The 19,604-nt window shown below is 60.7% G+C and overlaps 1 protein-coding gene across 2 annotated transcripts in view; it reads left to right on the top strand.

The window, feature by feature from the left end:
• Positions 1 to 18,608, top strand: part of COL4A2 (collagen type IV alpha 2 chain) — a 168,453-nt gene extending 149,845 nt beyond the window's left edge. For both annotated transcript variants that reach the window (XM_032402618.1, XM_032402617.1), the window contains exons 30-48: positions 1,385 to 1,546; positions 2,358 to 2,528; positions 3,286 to 3,429; positions 4,322 to 4,444; positions 4,725 to 4,906; positions 6,197 to 6,260; positions 6,457 to 6,531; positions 7,768 to 7,875; positions 8,566 to 8,673; positions 9,350 to 9,421; positions 9,764 to 9,889; positions 12,070 to 12,186; positions 12,714 to 12,875; positions 12,989 to 13,087; positions 13,429 to 13,575; positions 13,734 to 13,850; positions 14,457 to 14,648; positions 15,781 to 16,067; positions 17,624 to 18,608. In XM_032402618.1, coding sequence (XP_032258509.1) covers positions 1,385 to 1,546; positions 2,358 to 2,528; positions 3,286 to 3,429; positions 4,322 to 4,444; positions 4,725 to 4,906; positions 6,197 to 6,260; positions 6,457 to 6,531; positions 7,768 to 7,875; positions 8,566 to 8,673; positions 9,350 to 9,421; positions 9,764 to 9,889; positions 12,070 to 12,186; positions 12,714 to 12,875; positions 12,989 to 13,087; positions 13,429 to 13,575; positions 13,734 to 13,850; positions 14,457 to 14,648; positions 15,781 to 16,067; positions 17,624 to 17,881 — 2,714 coding nt within the window. In that variant the 3' untranslated portion in view covers positions 17,882 to 18,608. The remainder of the gene's footprint in view (positions 1 to 1,384; positions 1,547 to 2,357; positions 2,529 to 3,285; positions 3,430 to 4,321; positions 4,445 to 4,724; positions 4,907 to 6,196; positions 6,261 to 6,456; positions 6,532 to 7,767; positions 7,876 to 8,565; positions 8,674 to 9,349; positions 9,422 to 9,763; positions 9,890 to 12,069; positions 12,187 to 12,713; positions 12,876 to 12,988; positions 13,088 to 13,428; positions 13,576 to 13,733; positions 13,851 to 14,456; positions 14,649 to 15,780; positions 16,068 to 17,623) is intronic.
• Positions 18,609 to 19,604: the final 996 nt, after the last annotated feature.

Below are 19,604 nucleotides of genomic sequence, written 5' to 3'. Positions count from 1 at the left end.
GAACGTGAGGACACGCATCCATGCATCTCGGAGAATCTCTTTGCAGGATTCTGCTTTGAATCTGCTCCTGCTCTTGGCAGACCTTTCTCCCCCATTGTGTCCACGTATCAGACAGCTGGGACACACGTTTGCACGTCGGATTCTGGGTTGGTCCAACACTGACTTGGTCCCTTTTGTTAATGCCCCTCCCCTCCGTCCCCCGACTGGTCTGTCCCTCCACTCAGGTCAGCCTGCGCGCTCCGTGGGATGGTCGTGGGCTCAATGAGCAGGTGCGCTTGAAGGTCATTGGAGAAGCTCTGTGAAGTGGGCATCGGCCCTCCTACTGGTATTAATGGAGGAACGTAGTGAACTTTAAAGCCCCAGAAGAAAGGCCCAGGGACTTAGTATCTGGAAAAAAAAAACCCTACAAGAAAATACATGCTCGTGTGACCAGTTGGTAGGGCAGGAGTTCTAAACGTAAAAGCAAGGGAAGAAACCGTGTGCGTGCACACACACAGAGTGCATAAAGTTTGCATACGAATGCTAATCTTCACGTCAAAAACACAATGAAATTTTGGGCAGCAAAGTAGAGTAAACTTTACAATAGCTGTGGAGGAAATCAGTCAACGTATATGAGGAATACTAAACTCTGTAAGAAAAATCTCAATATCCCCAAAGGAAAATAGTAGAACAAAACTTTCATTAAAAACCCAACCCAAGAAGAAAGGAATGTCACTCTCACCCCACCCTGCGCATCTCGCAGCTGATCGGGCACTTCCCCCCGATCCTGCCAGCCGGGCTCCCGTCTGTGTCGGCACCAGCCCCGACGGGGAGAGCCCGGGGGAGGGCGGCCGGGTGCAGACCCCGGAGCCGACGCTGGAGCGCATGGCCGCAGCGTGGGTGAGCGTTGGCCTGACCCACGAAGTCAGCTTCCAGGACACTGTCCCAGGGAAACGGCCTCCAATGCGGGCACGGATCCCTCGTGGCACTGTCCGCGGGAACAGGGCCGGGCGGGCGCTGAGTGTGTCCACGTGATGCGGTCCTGCTCCGCGCACACCCATTCAACACATAAAGAATATTTTAAAATGTGGCAAAATGCTCAAAATATAACGTCGAGTAGAAAAAAGCCAAAACAAACTCACAGCCTGGCGTCAGGCTGCCAGGGTGTGTTCCCAGTTCGTTGGTGTGATCAGTGGTCAGCAGGGAGGGCGCTCGGCCGTGTGTGTGGGTGGCGGCCGGAGTCGCTGTGAGCTTATCCCTTACACTTGCGTGCCTCCTCTGGGGTCCTCCGGGGTCCTTTGGGGCCCTCCGGAACGGACCAAACGCCGTTCGGTAGAGGACGTCTGAGAGGTAGCTGTGGTCGGCGGGTATGGGCTTGGCCTCACCGCTTGTCTTCATCCCGCAGGAAGCCAGGGCATGCCGGGAATGCCGGGCCTGAAGGGCCAGCCGGGCTTCCTAGGACCCTCGGGCCAGCCAGGCCTGCCCGGGCCGCCGGGACAGCACGGCTTCCCAGGAGCTCCCGGCCGGGAGGGGCCCTTGGGGCTGCCAGGCGCCCCCGGTCACGGAGGTAAGGATGCCCCCTGCCCTGGAGGGGTCAGGGCCTCACAAGTACTGACAAGTGAACCAGCACCACCCTCCCCCGGGGAGTTCTCAACCTGGGCTCCAGGGCACCCCCTCCCAGACCTGTAGGGGTTCTGAAAGAACCCCACACCGAGCAGCTTAAACAACATTCATTCTCGCACGAACTTGGAGGCCGGATGTCTCCCGTTCCCCTGGGTGTGTCCAGGTCCTGATCTCTTCTTAAACGGACACCGGTCACGTCTGATTAGGACCCGTTTCTCTGTAATGACCTCTTTCGAGGCCCTGTCTTCCAAGGCACTCCCACCCCGCGGTACTGGGGCTTTAGGATTTCAACATATGAAAGGGGGGAGGACACTGTTCGTCACAGGTTCCAGAAACAGGACATGTGTTTTGCCAGACAAGAATTCAAACCACTTGAGAAACCCATTCATCCTTCATATCTGTTGTATATTGGGGTCCCAGGGAAGATTTCAGTAGGAAAAGTGAAATTTCCACTGTGGAACTTCAAAATCACTGCTCTGCTTTGAGGAGGGATATTACTTGTTTTCTGAAAGTGACAGAATTGGGGAAGAGAGGAAGGGGCTTCCTTCGGGGGAAGGTGGGTGGAGGCAGGAGGCACGGAGATGAGGCCATAGGCTGTTTGCCCACCGGAGCCCCCCCCAGAGGCCGCACCGCCCACAAGGAGGCTGGGGTGCAGATGTCCCTTGGGCGCCATCCGGGGTGACAGGCCCCCGTGAGCATTTAGGTCTTCTAAGTTTGTTCATCTTTTTCTCCTTCCCTCCTCCTCTGCTTTTCAGGTCTGCCTGGAGACAGAGGGGACCCAGGGGACACAGGTGTCCCTGGCCCTGTGGGCATGAAGGGTCTCTTTGGCGATAGAGGTGATCCTGGTTTGCTGGGGGAGAGAGGCCCCCCAGGAAGTCCTGGGTTTAAAGGAATGAGCGGAATGCCTGGTATCCCCGGGCAGAAAGGTAACGGTGGGCACACGGGGCGCTCCCTGAGGTGGGCACGGGGTTACACTGGGACTCGGAGAGACTAGCCCCGCTCACCGGCAGGCTGGGGCCCCCAGGAGGCATCCTACCTGGGGGGTAACAGGCTAGTGATGCTAGGCTGGGTGTGACTGACCTGCCCCAAAATGCCGAGGCACTCATGTACCCAGAGCGAGGGAGCAGGACTCGGTCTCCACGTGGGAGATTTGTGGAGAGGCCTCTCCGGACACTGGGGTCAGATCCAGAGGCTGGTTGGTTATTACAAAACCAAAACCGAGGAAAACACCTGGTCCCTGGGCTAGGTTTATTTGCACACAAACCGAGGCCAATTTTCCTAGAAGGGGAGCCCTCTGGCCCTTGACTGTTGAGCTACACAGTGATCTGACTCTCCAGGGATCCTTTGCGGGATCCCCACGCTGGGCGCAGCGTTAACATCCTGCCGCGACCTCCCCCCAGCAGCCAGGGGCATAGGTTACCATCCATTTTCCTTGCGTCTTTCATATGACTGCTGCACATTTGCCGTAGGTCGTGGCCCCAGTGGCCGCTCGGCACGCGGGCTGACTCTGTGCACCTCAGTCTGTTTGCACGTCAGCAGACAAGCCCCTTAGGAATGGTGTCCCGGAAATCCCTATTTTAGGGTAGGAATCTTAGCCTCTTTGGAATGTCACAGACGAGCAAGACTGAAATATCCCGTGTGTTTATCCATGGTTAACCCAGCACTTTTTTGTCCCCTCTGAAGGCGGGAGAGGTTCACCCGGGATGGATGGTTTCCAAGGCATGGTCGGGCTCAAAGGAAGACCCGGGCTTCCGGGAAACAAAGGAGAAGACGGATTTTTTGGAATTCCAGGACTGAAGGGTCTGGCTGGGGAGCCGGGTGTGAAAGGTATGTCCACCTCTCGAACCGTGTTTCTGACAGGGTTGGGACTCACTTTTGTGGGGCGTAGCACTGCTTAAAATGAATATTCCAGACACCCAAAAGCTAGGCACAATTAGAAAAGAAGGAAACTAACAAAAATTAGAAGACTTTATCCCAGCCTCAACCCACCGGCCGTGTCATGAGGGAAGAATCCAACCCAAGGAAACTTTTGTTTGTATTCAATAGAAGTTTTTATCAAGGTATAATTGAAACAACCTCAGTTTCAGGTGATTACATGAGGTTCAGTATTTGTGTGTAAGTGAAATGGTCACCACATAAGACTAGTTAACACCTGTCACCACCCAGAGTCACAGAAGTTTTTCCTGATGATGAGAACTTTCCAGATCTACATGAAGGAATGCTGACCAGCAAGAAGGAAGGACCAGGGTCTGAAACCTGCTAGAACGTGGATAAAACTTGAGAGCATTTTGCCACGTTGTCTGCTTCCCTTTGTGTGAAATGTCTAGAATAGGCAAATCTACAGAGATGGGACGTGGATTCGTGGCCTCCTGGGGCGGGGGGTAGGCAATAGTTGGGGTGACTGCTGATGGGCACAGGGTTCCTTTCCAGGGCAAGAAGGTGTTCTAAAGTTCCATAGTGGCCGGGGGTGCGAGTGCGCACTTGCTCGCATGGAGAAGGGGTCGTGGGAGAAGCCAGGCATTTGCCATCAGCCTCGGCCTCTCTCGGAGACCCTTGCCCCCTGCTCAGGCCCAGTCGGGACTGGGGGGGACGTGCCACCCCGGAGCTCAGAGCCCCCCAGGACTTGCTGGCCGGGACAGCCGCGGCTGAGGGGCCTCCTCCTGTGCCCCTCCGCCTGGCCCGGAGGCCAAGGGAGAGACTGTATTCTGTTCCCTTGCAGGCAGCCGCGGGGACCCCGGGCCCCCAGGACCACCTCCCATCATCCTGCCAGGAATGAAAGACATCAAAGGAGAGAAAGGAGATGAAGGGCCTATGGGGTTGAAAGGATACCTGGGCCTAAAAGGTGAGCATTGCCACGCCCCCCCCGCCCGCCCCGCTCAGCCCCAGGGGCAGTATTTCCTGCACCAGACGCCCCTCCTTCCGAGAAGGCCCCACTGTGTTCCAGCTCCTCTGACCCCAACATCTTGATCAGGCGGCGGCCCGCGGCTTCTCTGCGGCCTGAGTAGCCTCACTTTCCCGGTTTAAGATTTGCAGCCGTCGGGAGTGCAAAGCCGCACGCTTGGGGAGGGTGGCCGCCGCATCCCCCGTAGGGGTGGCAACTCACACTTGGGGTGCTCCCGCAGGTGTTCCCGGAATGCCAGGGATCCCCGGGCTGTCGGGAGTCCCCGGGTTGCCGGGGAAGCCAGGCCACATCAAAGGAGTCAAAGGAGACATCGGCGTTCCCGGCGTGCCTGGTTCACCAGGATTCCCCGGCGTGCCCGGCCCCCCCGGAATCATAGGGTTTCCCGGGTTCACAGGAAGTAGGGTAAGTGGGCATCGCTTACTCCACATCTGCCTGTGATCGCTCCTCTCCCCTCGGCTCCTGAGCGGGTGCTGTGGTCCAGCATCCACTGGGGTACGAGTGGTCCACGGTCAGCTTCCGAGTTGGGGCTCAGGCGGCCCCGGGTCCCGGGGTCACTGTGAGGATGTGCGGTGCGCACACCACCACCACTGGTGATCACGCGGTCGAGAGAGTTCCCGAGAAATGCAACCATACAGGTGACGTTGTGCTGAACGAAATAAAGCAGAAAGTGCTAACGACGCGACCCCGTGTGTGTAAAGGTCAAGAGCCGACAAGACTGTGAGAGAGGTCAGCCAGACAGCGGCTGTCTCGGGCCGGATTAGGGACTAGGGAAGGGCGCGAGGGAACGTTCTGGAGGCTGAAAACGCTCGGTGTCGTTATCTGGGAGGCACGCGAGTAAAGTTCATGGAGCCGTGGAGATGGGCGGGCCACACGGATGTGTGCTCCTCGTCAGGAGGGGAAGCCGTAAGAACAGAACACACAGCCCCTCTGAACAGGGACGCGGCCTCGGGCGCAGCCTCCCCGCACCCCCAGAGCGGGGCCGCGGTCGTGGTTCAGACTCGAGTTAGCCGGGCCGGGAGAGGTCACCGTGTGGAATCCCCCGCCCACGCTGCGGTGTAGACCAGGACGCCGCCCTCGGCCGGAGGCGGGGGAGCCATGCTGTCCGTGGTCACAGAGCCACACGGACGCCATCCCGGTGTCATTATCACGACCAACCTCATTTCGGGAAGTCTCAGTGTCCACAGACGGAGCGCAAGGCCGGGCGACATCAGAGCAAGCTTGGGAATCCAGTGGCCCATGTCCAGTCCCCGTCCTGCCGCTTCCTAGCTGGGTGACCTCGGGTAAATCCCTTAGCCTCGCTGTGCCTCAGCTTGCTCATCTGTCACACGGGACACCTGTACCTGCTTCCCAGGGTCGTCCTGAGGTTCCAGTGGCGCCCTTGAGACGGGACCCGGCACGGGCGCCGGTGCACAGGGGCAGGGCGGGATGTAGTCAGCCGTGCGTGTGCCCCCGTCGTCCTGACCGCGACACCCATCATCTCTGTTCTTAGCGTCAGTTCTTAGCGTCTGGCTTCACGGCCCAGGAAGAACCACTGTTACGCGGAAGAACTCGAAGGCTTTGCTGCAGATCGATCCGATAACAAACCTTGAGTGTTGGTTTTAGCCAAATAGCTGGACAGGCTAAACCCTTCGGAATTACAAACCTACTTTGTGAACAGCTTCTGAGATGTTTTCACGTCTGACCTTGCTCTAGGGTGACAAGGGAGCTCCGGGCAGAGCAGGCCTGTACGGCGAGGTGGGCCCCACGGGTGACTTCGGTGAGTATTGCTCGGACCGTGACCGTAGGGCGTCCACCATCCAGAGCATTCCGGCAGGTGTGGCGGTCAGACCCCGAGATGCTGTCAGGAATTTCGAAGCAAATTATTCTATTAGGAATGTAACACAGCAAAGTTGTGAAACTAACCACCTGCCATTGGAAGGCCTGTTGTCAACCGTGTTTTCTGCCTGCCGCAGGGGACATCGGAGACACCGTAGACCTGCCGGGAAGCCCGGGCCTGAAGGGGGAGCGGGGCGTCACGGGGACACCAGGTACGTGAGGCCTCCCCGCCCCTGCATCTCAGCGACAGCCCTGAGCCCTGCGTGCGGCTCACTCGGGCGCTGGCTCGCCCCGCGTACCACTCAGTGTGTGTGGCTGAGTCACGTTTCGGGGAACGGTTTGAGGTCTTCGAGCCCATGTGCACACAAGACGCTGGAATTGTTTATCAAACTAAACCTGAAGACAAAGGAAAGCTCTGTCTGTCCCTGAAAGGGATGTGAGGGGACGGGAAGCAGATGACACAGTGACCAGCGCATCCTGTGGACGGGGGGGTCAGTCTAGCGTGCAGTCAGACGCGGGCCCTGTCTACTGGCTTCTCGGGGCTCGTTGCAGATCTAGAATTTGGTCTCCCGGTGGCTTTCCTCCCAGCCACACGGGTCCCCTGGACTGGCTAAATCGCCCCTTCTAAAGAATTTCTCCAACAGTTTGGTTTATAAAAGCAGAAGGGCAAGAGCATCTTTGCTCTGTAGTCACTGACGATGACCCCATCTGTTCAACTGAACACATGTTGGGGAAGAGAAGCCGCTCCCCACAGGAATCGTGGCTGTCCCCCCTTGAATGTTTTGGTGTCACTTAGCTGCGGGCCCAGGAAGCAGAGCCTCCCACTGTGCGCACAGGACTCCAGTCCCAGGGGAAGTGGGGCCGCAACATGCGCATCAGCCGCCCTCAGGGGGCGTCCACAAGCGGTGCCATCTCCCAGTGCATGAGGACCAGGAATTCGGGTGCTGGGCGGGTCTGACTCCGGGGCCGCACCGTCCGCAGGCTGATCTGGGACGGGAGGGTCCACCCCCAAGACGGTGCCCTCCAGGAGCCGAGGGCAGGGCGCCCCAGCTCCTCACCACATGGGCCTCTCCCATGGGCTTGGGTGTCCTCACGGCCGGGCAGCTGGCCTTCTCCAGAGCCAGCCACCCGAAGAGGGGACAAAGGAAAGCCATGATGCATTTTATGGCCAAGGCTTGAAGTGACACACCTGCATTTCTGCCCCGGTCAGCCCCGTCCAAGCACAAGGGCATGGGTACCAGGACGTGGGGCCACTGAGTTAGAGAACATATTAGGGAAGGATCATGCTGTCAGGGAAGGATCATGCTCAAATGCGCAGCCCGTTCACAGCAGAGGCACGAATGTGGAATGACAGCGTCCCTTTCCTGGTGTCCCCTTGAGCCCTGCCAGGGCTAGGCCCCAGGGAGGCAGGTCCTGCTCTGCTCCAAGCAGGAACTCTGTGCTTACAGGTCTAAAGGGATTCTTTGGGGAAAAAGGAACGGTGGGCGAAGTCGGCTTCCCCGGGATAACAGGCGTGCCAGGCGTCCAGGGCCCCCCCGGACCCAAAGGGCAAACAGGTATGAGATCTTGCCGTCACACGGCCTCCCCGCGCACACCCTCCCCTGCACAGCTGAGCTCCGAACCCCCAGGCCCCCAGCACGGAGCGGCCGGCGTGCCTGTGTCCTTGTCTGCTGTGACCACACTCCACCCCGGGAGGCGGGCTCTTGCGTGATGCCCATGACCTAGCTCTGCCTTAGGACCAAACTCGCGGGGAGGACCGAGCCGCCGGCCACGGGGAGACGCACGGGGAGCTGACGCACGTGCTCGTGTGGCCCAGCGTCCATCTCCCCGGGAACGCAGACCGAGTCCTGGCTCCAGGACCCCTTCCGTGCATTTGAATACACGGAAACGCGTTTGCAGATCCTGAGTTAAGATGGAAAGCGAACAGGGGACTAGTTTCGAGCTTTCTTCTTGCTGCTGCTTTGGCTTTGTTTTGCCTTGCTTCACGTGGGACCTGGGAGTCCTGACGCTAATCCTCCAGAGTCTCCTGGGTTCTCTCTGCACCCCTACTTGGATGACAGGACGAGAATGGGGGAACGCAAGCTGCTCTCTCTTTGGCGAGGCTGAGCCACCCCCACTGAACCTGCATGTGGGGTGCATTCCCTGCTGGAAGGAAGGCTCGTCCTTCCTCACAAAGCCCCTCCTCCTCCAGCTGGGACCTGAGTTCGGGGTTCCAGTCCCACTTAAGGATGCATGTGTCCCCCCAGGCTTCCCAGGACTGACAGGGCTGCAGGGGCCGCAGGGAGAGCCAGGGCGAGTGGGATTGCCCGGTGACAAAGGAGACCACGGCTGGCCAGGGATTCCAGGCTCGCCAGGTAAGAAAGGGCATTTCTCCCCTTGCAGACACGACACGCAGAGTTGCTCAGAGCCAGCCCGGCCGGTTGGGGGGAGGCGCCGTTAGCCAGGTTGGCCTCTCTGGTGGGCACCCTGGCAGTGCAGATCTGGCGAGAGGGACGGAGGCTGGTGTCCCCGATGTTCTGTCCAGGGCTCCCAGCTGCCCGCTGAGCCAGGGCTGGCCGGAGCTGGGGGTCACCCGGCCCTCGAGGGCTGTCTTGCTCAGCATGAAGGGGGCCCACCCCGCCCACACTCACTGCCCACATCACAGGAGGCCTCGCCCCCTGCCTCCCGGGTCCTACTTTAGAAATGTTTGTCCTCGGGAATCCAGAGGGAATGGAATCATGCCAGACTGTTGGTTCCAAGCACAGTGCTTAGGAACGAAATCTATAGAGTGACTCGGGCGTCAGGGGGAGAAACGACACACCATTTCCAGTTCCCTCAAAGGTGTAAGGAATCTGCAGAAAGATTCCAGAACAGTCTTGATGTGAGTGCTTCTCCTGGGTGGCACGGACGTCACGCTGTGCAGAATGCTCCCTGTGCTTCTGAGGGAGGTGGACAGGTGACCATGACTAGCCAACAGAAGCAGGTCTGAGCTACCTTGCGAGCTGCGTTGCTCTCTGGTGCGCGGAATAACCGTGAGTGAAACCCGCACAGGTTTTCCCGGCATCCGAGGCATCAGCGGACTGCACGGCCTGCCAGGCACCAAAGGCTTTCCGGGATCCCCAGGTACCCGACGCTGCCCCAGCCACGCAGCCACGCCCAGCAGCAGGGGAGGGGTGCTGCGCGGCATCCCGGACTGGGGGGCTCAGGAGCAGGATGGCGCCGGGAGGGCTGTGTGGTCATCCGGGGGCCACATGGACAGGGGCCCCGGGGGCTCTGCAGACCGAGAAGGGGTTCAGCTACCATCAGATCTGGGACGCTGAGGCCGCGTGGCTAGCCGAAATCGCCATGGCTGACCTCTGGCTCTGTTCCCGAGTCTCATGGCACAGTGTGACTGTCCTTCCCCTTCAGAAGATCAGCCTGGCGCAGGGGAGGTTGCTAACATCACTGCTGTTATCCCCCCCACAGGTGCGGACATCCACGGAGACCCCGGCTTCCCCGGTCCTGGTGGGGACCGGGGTGACCCAGGAGAGCCCAACACCCGCCCAGGCCCTTTCGGAGCCCCAGGACAGAAAGGGGAGCGAGGAGATCCAGGTGAGGCCAAGCACCGCCCAGTGGCACCACTGCAGAACCAGACCCAGTGTGTCTGTGAGTCCGAGAGATAAGGTCCAGAGCAGACACGGGCAGTGCTGGTTGTTCTGCAGAACCTCTTGGCCAGCCCCCCACCATTGTACTGTTATCACCCTCGGGGTAGTTATTGGGGTGAGGATCCAGGGTCAGTCCACCAGCGCATCTCTGGTCAGGAGTGAGGATCCAGCGTCAGTCCACCAGCGCATCTCTGGTCGGGAGTGAGGATCCAGGGTCAGTCCACCAGCACATCTCTGGTCGGGAGTGAGGATCCAGGGTCAGTCCACCAGCGCATCTCTGGTCGGGAGTGAGGATCCAGGGTCAGTCCACCAGCGCATCTCTGGTCGGGAGTGAGGATCCAGGGTCAGTCCACCAGTGCGGCTCTAGTCAGAAGTGAGGATCCAGGGTCAGTCCACCAGCGCATCTCTAGTCGGGGGTGAAGGTCTAGGGTCAGTCCACCAGCACATCCCCACTTGGGGGTGAGGATCTAAGGTCAGTCCACCAGCGCATCTCTAGTTGGGGGTGAGGATCTAGGGTCAGTCCACCAGCGCATCTCTAGACAGGGGTGAAGGTCTAGGGTTAGTCCACCAGCACATCCCCACTTGGGGGTGAAGATCTAAGGTCAGTCCACCAGCGCGTCTCTAGTCGGGGGTGAGGATCCAGGGTCGGTCCACCAGTACATCCCCACTCGGGTGAGGATCTAGGGTCGGTCCACCAGCACATCCCCACTCGGGTGAGGATCTAGGGTCAGTTCCCATGACTTTGAAGTCAGCTGCCTGCATGTGTGTTCTCGTTCTGCCTTTTGCTTGGTGCGACCACAGACATAGCTTTGTTTATAAATTGAAGGTAGAAACACACCTTTTGGGTGTCGAGAGGATTCAGCGAGTTAATACAGATGAAGCTCTTACACACAGGAGCCCAGCAAACATGCTGGCTTCTCCAGAAGTCCTCAAGGCAGCATGTTTTCAGAGGGTCCTCCTTGTTAGGGGATCTGCCCTCTGGAAGGGGTCAGGGCACGCAGCCATGGGATTCGGAGGTGAGACCCGGGACAGAGGGAGGAGAGAGGCGTAGGTCCCGCGTGGTGCATGCCATCCTGACCGTAGACAGCGCTCGCGACACCCCCACGACTGCTCTCCGTGTGACAGTGAGTGCCGACCCCTGACACTCACTGCGTGCTGTTCAGCCTCCGACCCTGGCAACGGGGGACATCACAGTTTCCACCGGGGCAGAAATCACCTTATTCCCGTTTATACCTCGGTGAAATGCCTGCTCCAGAGTTAAGTGTCCGATAACTATCTGTTCAGGAAGAATACCGTGACCCCGGAAGTCCTCCTGACCTCTGCTGCGCTGCGTGCCCCAGAGCGTCCCTGGCTTACCCCTACTCATCCCTCTGCTCGCTGTCCATGCAGCGTGTTTCTCAGAATCCTTATCGCCCCTGCTGGGGAGCCCTGCACTCCATCCCAGGGACCTGGGACGTACGGGCTCCCAAACTAGTGGCCCTTTTTAAAGCAGCTGTCCACTGTGAGGTCCTCACCCTACACAGAAACCGCAGCTGCCCCATGACCTGGTGGCTTCTGTGCCCGCCGGGCCACAGACTCGGCCGTGATTGGGGAAGGGGACTCTCCGCTAGGACATCCCTGTGGACACTGAGCTGAAACAAAGGAGCTCAGTGGGAACTCCAGGGTTCCGCCCCTTCTGCTCGTCTGGAAGGGACGCCAGTACTGATCTGGGATCACCAGATCTTGGGGAGTGGGCGATTGGCAGGGACAGACTGTGAGCAGTGGGGACCCACTCCGTAAACCTGTGGCCCAAGCTACTGAAGGGTGGCCGCAGGGGGACTGAAAGCATCTGTGTGGCCCAGAGGCCTCGTCCCGCCAGGACTGGAGCCTCCGGTCCCAGCACCAGGGCTTATGAGCAACAGAGCCAACCTCTCAGGGCCGCGCACCATCCACAAGTAGCCACATCGCTGAGCTCGATGCGTGGGGGCCTCTGGGCAGCAGGAGGGGCTGGTGGCCTCCCCGGACCTGGCCTCGGGCACTTCCCGGCCCCTGCTCTGGGACAGGAAGTGGCGGGATGGGGGCGGGGAACCGTCGATCGAAATGTTGGATGCTGATGCTCAAACGGACTTCTTCTGTTTCCCTCCCAAGGGGAACGAGGCCCAGTCGGGAGCCCAGGACTTCAGGGCTTCCCAGGCATCACCCCCCCCTCCAACGTGTCTGGCTTCCCTGGTGACAAAGGGGCACCGGGCATATTTGGCCTGGAAGGTAAGCAGGACTCCCATTTCTGCGGGGGCAGTAGCTCGTGGGGACCGGCTTACTTTGGGGATGGAACAGACGTCGTTTCCACCTTGAGGACATTATTGTGTGAAGTGAAATAAGGTACACATGAAGGGACGAGCGCTGTGTGAGGTCCCAAGAGCGCTGAGATCCACAGATGGAAGGGAGGAAGTGTGCCGGGGCTGGGGGAGCTGGTGGAGAGTCGCTGACTCCTGGGGACGGAGCTTCAGTTTGGGAAGACGAGAAAGTTCTGCGGTGCAAGGTGGTGATAGCCACTCAGCACGGTGGATGTACTCAGTGCCCCTGAACCGCACACTTAGAAATGGTTAACATGCTAAGTTTTAACATACGTATATGAAGAAAGTCGTCCGGTGTTAGACTGGCCAAAGACTCCCCCCAAACAGGAGACCTTGCGTCTGGTCCCCTGAGCGCCTCCTGCAGCGCGTCCTGGTGCCGCGTGGCCGAGCCCGCGCCTTCCTCCCGTGTAACTTCTTTCTTGTGATGCACGTCAATAGGTTATCGAGGTCCCCCCGGGCCGCCTGGGCCTGCCGCTCTTCCTGGAGGCAAAGGAGATGTGGGGAACCCAGGAGCTCCAGGAAACCCCGGGACCAAAGGATGGGGCGGGGACCCTGGGCCCCAAGGCCGGCCCGGCGTGTTCGGTCTCCCGGGAGAGAAAGGTAACGGCGCCGCCCTAGGGCTCCTCGTCTTAGGGAGGCTGGCGGCACCGGTCAGAGATGGCTGGAGCCCCCAGCCAGACAGGTGAGTCCTCCATGTCCTGCTTACCTTGAAGGGCCCAGAGGGGAGCCAGGATTCATGGGAAACACAGGAGCCACCGGGAGTGTGGGCGACCGAGGCCCCAGGGGACCCAAGGGAGACCGAGGACTCCCAGGTAAGTGGCCATTCATACACCTGCAGAGCCCGTCTCCAGTCAGCTGCCACCAGGAGTGGGCCTCGGGACTGTCCCTGCCCCTCAGGCTTGGGGACCCCTCTAAGGGCTCCCTCGGTCATGGGGACCTGCCATCACCCCCACTGGGATGTGGTAAATGACACGAATTGCCAAAAGGGCTGAGCGACCTCTCAGATGGGTAGTATCCATCTCGTCTCTGGAGAGCAAGATGGTTCCGGAAAGCTCCACCATTGGATTCAGCGGATGAAACAATGGAATACAGGTCAAAGCAAGAAAGCCCAGGGGTTCTGCTGTGCCAACTGGGCTTTCTTTTCCCTTTCCAGGTGCCCCCGGTTCCATGGGATCCCCTGGGATTGCAGGAATCCCCCAGAAGATTGCCATCCAGCCGGGGCCAGTGGGTCCGCAGGGAAGGAGAGGCCCCCCGGGGGCACAGGGAGAGATGGGGCCCCAGGGCCCCCCAGGAGAACCAGGTGGGAGCCCTGCTGCAGAGCAGCCAGGGAAAGGCTCTTTCTCCTGTTTGCTTTGTTTTCACTTCGGTTTTCTGGCTGAAAAGCCTTTGTTCGGCAGCAGTGATGCCGAGCATCGTCACTCGTCCCTGCTAGTCACACTCGTTTCTGTGGCTTGGCAGGTTTCCGCGGGGCTCCCGGGAAGGCAGGGCCCCAGGGCAGAGGTGGTGTGTCTGCTATTCCTGGATTCCGAGGAGACCAGGGGCCCACGGGACAGCAGGGGCCGGTGGGCCAGGAAGGTGAGTGGTGGATGACGAACGGACTGTGGTATTCGGGGAGGGAGGAACGAGCACCGAGACAAGCAGAGAGGACAGGCCGAGGGGGGCGGGGGCGGGGACGTCCCATGAGGAAGTGATGACAAGTGAGGGCGTCCGCGGAGGACAGGGGTACAGAAAGCCAGGGTCAACCAGGACCGCGGATTCCGAACGTTTGAAGGGACGTCCTGCTGGAGGCAGATTGGACGTTCTGCTGTGCTCTGGGGCCAGAATCGCCCCTGGGCAGGCATCATGGCGGGACGAGTGCCCACGTGTGCACAGAGCTGCCTGTCCCGGGAGGTCCAGCCAGGGGGGCCTGGCTCTCGGGGCAGAGGAGGCCCGTGTGTTGGGTGGGGGCTGGACTGCAGTCCTCTGGGCCCTTCTGCCTCCGGGTGTTGCAACCCCTGGCCCCTGGTTCAGGACCCTCGTGGATCAGGTCGTCCGCAGGAGGCTCTCGGCCTGCAAGGGGCAGAGCCAGTGAGGGCCAGGCTTCGGGGAGAGCGCGGACAGCGGCCTCAAGAGGCAAGCATGTCAGCCACACGCCAAAGTCCACGCGGCAGCTGAAAGGCGGCCACTGTCTCTCGCTTCTAGGGGAGCCGGGCCGCCCAGGGTCCCCCGGCCTGCCGGGCATGCCCGGCCGCAGCGTCAGCATCGGCTACTTGCTGGTGAAGCACAGCCAGACGGACCAGGAGCCCATGTGCCCCGTGGGCATGAACAAGCTCTGGAGCGGGTACAGCCTGCTGTACTTCGAAGGCCAGGAGAAAGCCCACAACCAGGACCTGGGTAGGTGGCACCGCTGAGCCCCGGCGAGGTTCGAGCAGGCGCTCAGGGGGGCCGTCCACACCCTGGGGCTGCAGAAAACACTAAAACGGCCTTGGAAACCTCTAAACCCCAGGTCAGGGCCGCAGAGAGTGCGCGGCAGCGGCCTCCGCGGGCTCCAGCGTGCCCACCCAGGGCCGCCCCCCGCCCGGGGCTGGCCGCACTCCCCCCGAGGCCAGCAGCGGCCTCCGGCGGGCTCCAGCGTGCCCACCCAGGGCTGCCCCCCGCCCGGGGCTGGCCGCACTCCCCCCGAGGCCAGCAGCGGCTCCGGCGGGCTCTGAAAGCAGGCTGGGGCCAGGCCGGGCCTCACGCAGAAGCCCCAGGAGAGCAGATACGGATGTGTGTGCACGTCTGTATTTAAGTGAGCCTGGTCGCCAGAGGAATTAAAATGACTTCCGGGCACACAGAAGGCCTGCGGCAAGCCCCGGCTAGAAGCAGGGCTGTGCGGGAGGGTGCCTGAGTCTGTGGATCTGTGGCGGGACGGCGGTGGGGAACCCGTCAGGCCGAACCCGGTGGTCTGTGCACGTTCCTGTCGACGCGTCGGGCCTGCAGACTAAGTCTAACGGAAACGACAACAGGGCCAGTGCGAAGCGAGGACGGAGCCTAGGCCGCAGCGCCGGGCCAGCTTGCGGGTGCCGCCCCGTGGGCTCTAGGCTCGGGCCGTGCCTGGGAGCCCGGCAGCCGGCTCCGCTCAGTCCTCGCTCTGGCCTGCCCTGTACCCCGGGCGGTGAAGGTTCCCTGGGGTGGGTGCGGCCAGCAGTCCTTCTGGGAGGGCCCCTCAGGGTGGGCTAAGCCAGGCCCTCGTCTGGGATCCCATCAGGGGATTCATGGGGCTGGTGCGTTAAGACCCCCACCACGGGGTGCTCGTTCATAAAGACCCGCTCCCTGACAACCCGGCCCGGCGCAGAGGCCTGCGTGAGAACTTCTGGAAGGGCGGGGCTGAAACACCAGCGGGGTCTGCTCCGAAACAAGGAACTGCAGAACCCTGGCTCGGTCCGGGTCCCCAGTGCAGGTCTGAGCCCCGCCAGGGGCCCCGGGGCCTGGCCAGGCCGGGGGAGCAGCGTCCGCCCCGCTCAGCGGTGACCCCTCTCCGCAGGACTGGCAGGCTCCTGCCTGGCTCGGTTCAGCACCATGCCCTTCTTATACTGCAACCCCGGGGATGTGTGCTACTATGCCAGTCGGAACGACAAGTCCTACTGGCTGTCCACCACCGCCCCGCTGCCCATGATGCCCGTGGCCGAGGACGACATCAGGCCCTACATCAGTCGCTGCTCCGTGTGCGAGGCCCCAGCCGTCGCCATCGCGGTGCACAGCCAAGATGTCTCCATCCCCCACTGCCCAGCTGGATGGCGGAGTCTGTGGATTGGATACTCCTTCCTCATGGTATGTGGTACTTGCCCACTTTCTCTCTGAGCGTGGAACTGGGTGAAAATCTAGTTCCTCTCGCCAACCACACCCTGCCTGGGGAAGCAAGAACAGCTGCCTTTGTAAGAATAACCACACAGGACAGTTGTTCAGGTTGTGCACTGCACAAGGGCACCCGGCCCAGGGGATGTGAGCTGGAATACAGCCTGCACTTTTGCCTGCACTTTGCTAACTGAGCCATGTTCGGCATGGGTGCCCCCACCCAGAAGGGGCCCATTAATTTGCCACCAGGCCTTTGTGCAGGCCATAATCAGGATAAACTGGGCTACCCTGATGGCAGCCCTCAAGTTTTCCTGCTTACTCCGCCATGGTAGGGAGAAAGGAAAGTCCATGACCCTGTAAGGTGACCTTTGAGGACAGACAGAAAAACCCCTTTTGGTTGCACGTGACCATCAGGGAGCCTCCAGGCCCGAGGAATAAGCTGTGGTCCTCAGATCTTTTAACCTGCATTGGAAATTCAAAAATGAAAACTAAGCTGCCCCCTTGCAGAGGGAGTGAAGTGGTCCCAGGTCTGAGGCTCCCCTCAGGGCACTTCGTCCTGACCGCCGCCCGACGGCTCCCTCCTTCCCCGCGTGGCCTCAGCTCCTTCACACCTTGTGTGGCGGGCGGCGCTGCTCACCCAAGCGGAGCCCGGCGGCTCTGGGCTGGGGGGCCCCTGCCTTCTGTGCGCGGGACACTCCAAGGCTTTCTGTTGCCGTGGTTTTGTGCAGAGAGGCTCCCTGCCCAGCGCGTCCCAGGACAGCCTCCCTTGCCCCACAGCCTGCAGCGAGTCCCCTCCCGCTGCACACAGCCCAGGCCTCCGAGCCACACGGCGCGTGTCTACATGAGCCTCCAGGGGGCCCAAACCAGAGCTCTGCCATTCGCGAGACCCAGAGAAAGGGTCCCTGTGACGCCGGGCCCGCCTCCCGGCAACAGCCGCACCGTCAGCTCAGGCGCCCTCTGATGGGAGCAGTAATGGCCACACGAGTCCCAGGACGGTTAGCGACAAGTCAGCAAGGGGGGTCAGCAAGGGGGGTTCTCCAAACCGCTCCCACGCCCTCTGCACGCGCGCAAGCCGCGGAGGGGCTGGAGGGCCACTGTCTTTGCTCCTTATTTCTACCTCACCAACCTGCCAGGCTGACCCACACGCTGACTGTATTTTTCCTTTAAAAAAAAAAGGTCACACTCTGGTATCTCTCCCGCCAGGCAAACGCCCCTTTCTTTGAGTGGGTGATGCGGGAGACGGTATTTCCCCCCAGATGAGGTCCGCCGCGTCCACTGGCCATACCCCGCTTCCGTTCAGGTTTTCACTTAGCCGCACATCATGGGCGTGGGCTCACGGCCCTGGACCCGCACCTGCCGCGTGCGCCCCGGGCTGCCATCCGCGGGCTCCACCCCGCCGCGCTCCTAGCATTAAAGAGTGCGGTGCGGCGGGCTGTGTAGACCAGGGCAGATGCTCCAGAGCTGGGGTGCATCCGAGGCCCCGGGCCGTCCCGGGGGCGCACTCACGGCCCTGCCCCGTGTCCCCCGCACAGCACACAGCCGCCGGTGACGAGGGTGGCGGCCAGTCGCTGGTGTCGCCGGGCAGCTGCCTGGAGGACTTCCGCGCCACGCCCTTCATCGAGTGCAACGGGGGCCGCGGGACCTGCCACTACTATGCCAACAAGTACAGCTTCTGGCTCACCACCATCCCCGAGCAGAGCTTCCAGGGCGCGCCGTCCGCCGACACGCTCAAGGCGGGGCTCATCCGGACGCACATCAGCCGCTGCCAGGTGTGCATGAAGAACCTGTGAGGGGCCGGACGCGCTTCTCTCCAGGGCCACGCTCAGCCCGGGGGCCACTTTGGTGCTTACTCTTAACTCATTACCTCAGAGGACGCCCCCAAACGGATCTTGTTCTTTTCTTTAAAAACCCAATGGAAAGGCTTCCAAAGGAATTCAGCACCGGCGCTTCTACCAAGTAGCCCCTCGCCGTGCGCAGGTGCCGGCCCCCCTCTCCCGTGGGGGGCTGTCCCCTGCCCCAGCACCCCTGTCCGGCCATACATCACGTGCTAGGTGTCGCCAACTTCTTCATCTGCACTGCACAGTCACTCTGCTTCCGAGCGCCCCGCCGCCGACCCGCGTACTGGACCCACTTAACAGGGTGGTGTAGACAAAGGAAGCCTGAACTCCCTGCTGCGGTCCCCACGGCCGGTCTCCGGCCGCTCTGCGGGCAGCTCTGTTTTCTCCCAAAGACCACTGATGTGAATTTGAATCCCCTCAGGAAGGCCAGGGGTGCCTTTTGTTTTAAAAGCCTTAGGTCGCCCCGGCACGAGCTCCCCTCCCCCCACGTCCTCACAGACACCAGGAGCGGGGACCCTGTCAGCACCTGATGTCAGCCACGCCACCGGGCGGCGCACTCGAGAATCCTCGGCCCCAGGTGGCCCCGGCGATTGACCCTCTGTCCTTGGGGACTTGTATGCCTATGACTTATCTAACCTCTGTAACGGCCACAGAATAAAAGTTGGTTTTGAGCTTTTTATACCCCGAGTGGCTGGCTGCCTTCATTCGTGTCCGGAGAGCACAGGTGGCCGGCACGAGCCCTCCCCCCGACCCCGCACGGCATTTGGGCCCACGAGCCTGCCGTGGGTGAGCCGGGCCCCCTGCTGCGCTTTCCCGAGTTCCCGCAGACCTGAACCCAAGTCTGTGGCCTGCCGTTCACTTCTCAGGGAGCCGTGTGTGTTCAGACACCCCAGCCACCACTCGTGGGCGTTGGGAGGATGGTCCCTGCGGAGACGCACTTGCAAAGTCACTCAGTTCTCACCCAGCACCCCAGAGCAGCTCTCCATACTTCCAAGAAACCTCCATGCACATTTCTGGTTTCAGTTTCTCTGGAACCTGGCTGGTCTTGGGAGCCCAGCTCAGAATTTATTGTTACCCTTTAAAATTCAATCTCATAGTAAACTTTTCTAAGAACAATTTCCACATCATAAAGTAAGTTTTCCGTCTGATAATGTCATTTGAAATATATCAGCAACCACCTTGATTCGCACTCCCCCAGAAGCTGACCAGGACAAGGACTCTGCACAGGAGGGTTATTCGGGGATATGAGTCCCAATCAGGGAATGGAGGGGGCCTGGCAGAGTGAACCCAGGAAAGAGGACACCTTCCTAAGGGGGTTACCGCCAAGGGGAATTTAGGGCTCCGTCCTGTGGGCACCCACCGAGGAAAGCCACAGAAGGAGCCTCGGCTTGTGCAGCTAAGGCGCAAAAAAGGGACGTTGCCCTCCACCAGCTCTTGCCCCTCATGGTCAGGAGTTGTCTAGGACTGTTCGGTCCCTTGCGCTCCAGGTGCGCGGGCTGAGCGGCATCCCAGGTGGAGGTGCGCTCCCAGGTGAGCAGCATCCCAGGATCCCAGGTGGAGGTGCGCTCCCAGGTGTGTGGGCTGAGCGGCATCCCTGGTGGAGGTGCGCTCCCAGGTGAGCAGCATCCCAGGATCCCAGGTGGAGGTGCGCTCCCAGGTAAGCAGGATCCCAGGT

The sequence above is a fragment of the Phoca vitulina genome, unplaced genomic scaffold, assembly GCF_004348235.1.
Source record: "Phoca vitulina isolate PV1807 unplaced genomic scaffold, GSC_HSeal_1.0 scaffold5, whole genome shotgun sequence".
Taxonomy (NCBI): Eukaryota; Metazoa; Chordata; class Mammalia; order Carnivora; family Phocidae; genus Phoca; species Phoca vitulina.
The sequence above is the reverse complement of the archived record's forward strand: the minus strand, read 5'-3'. Positions and strand labels throughout refer to the sequence as shown.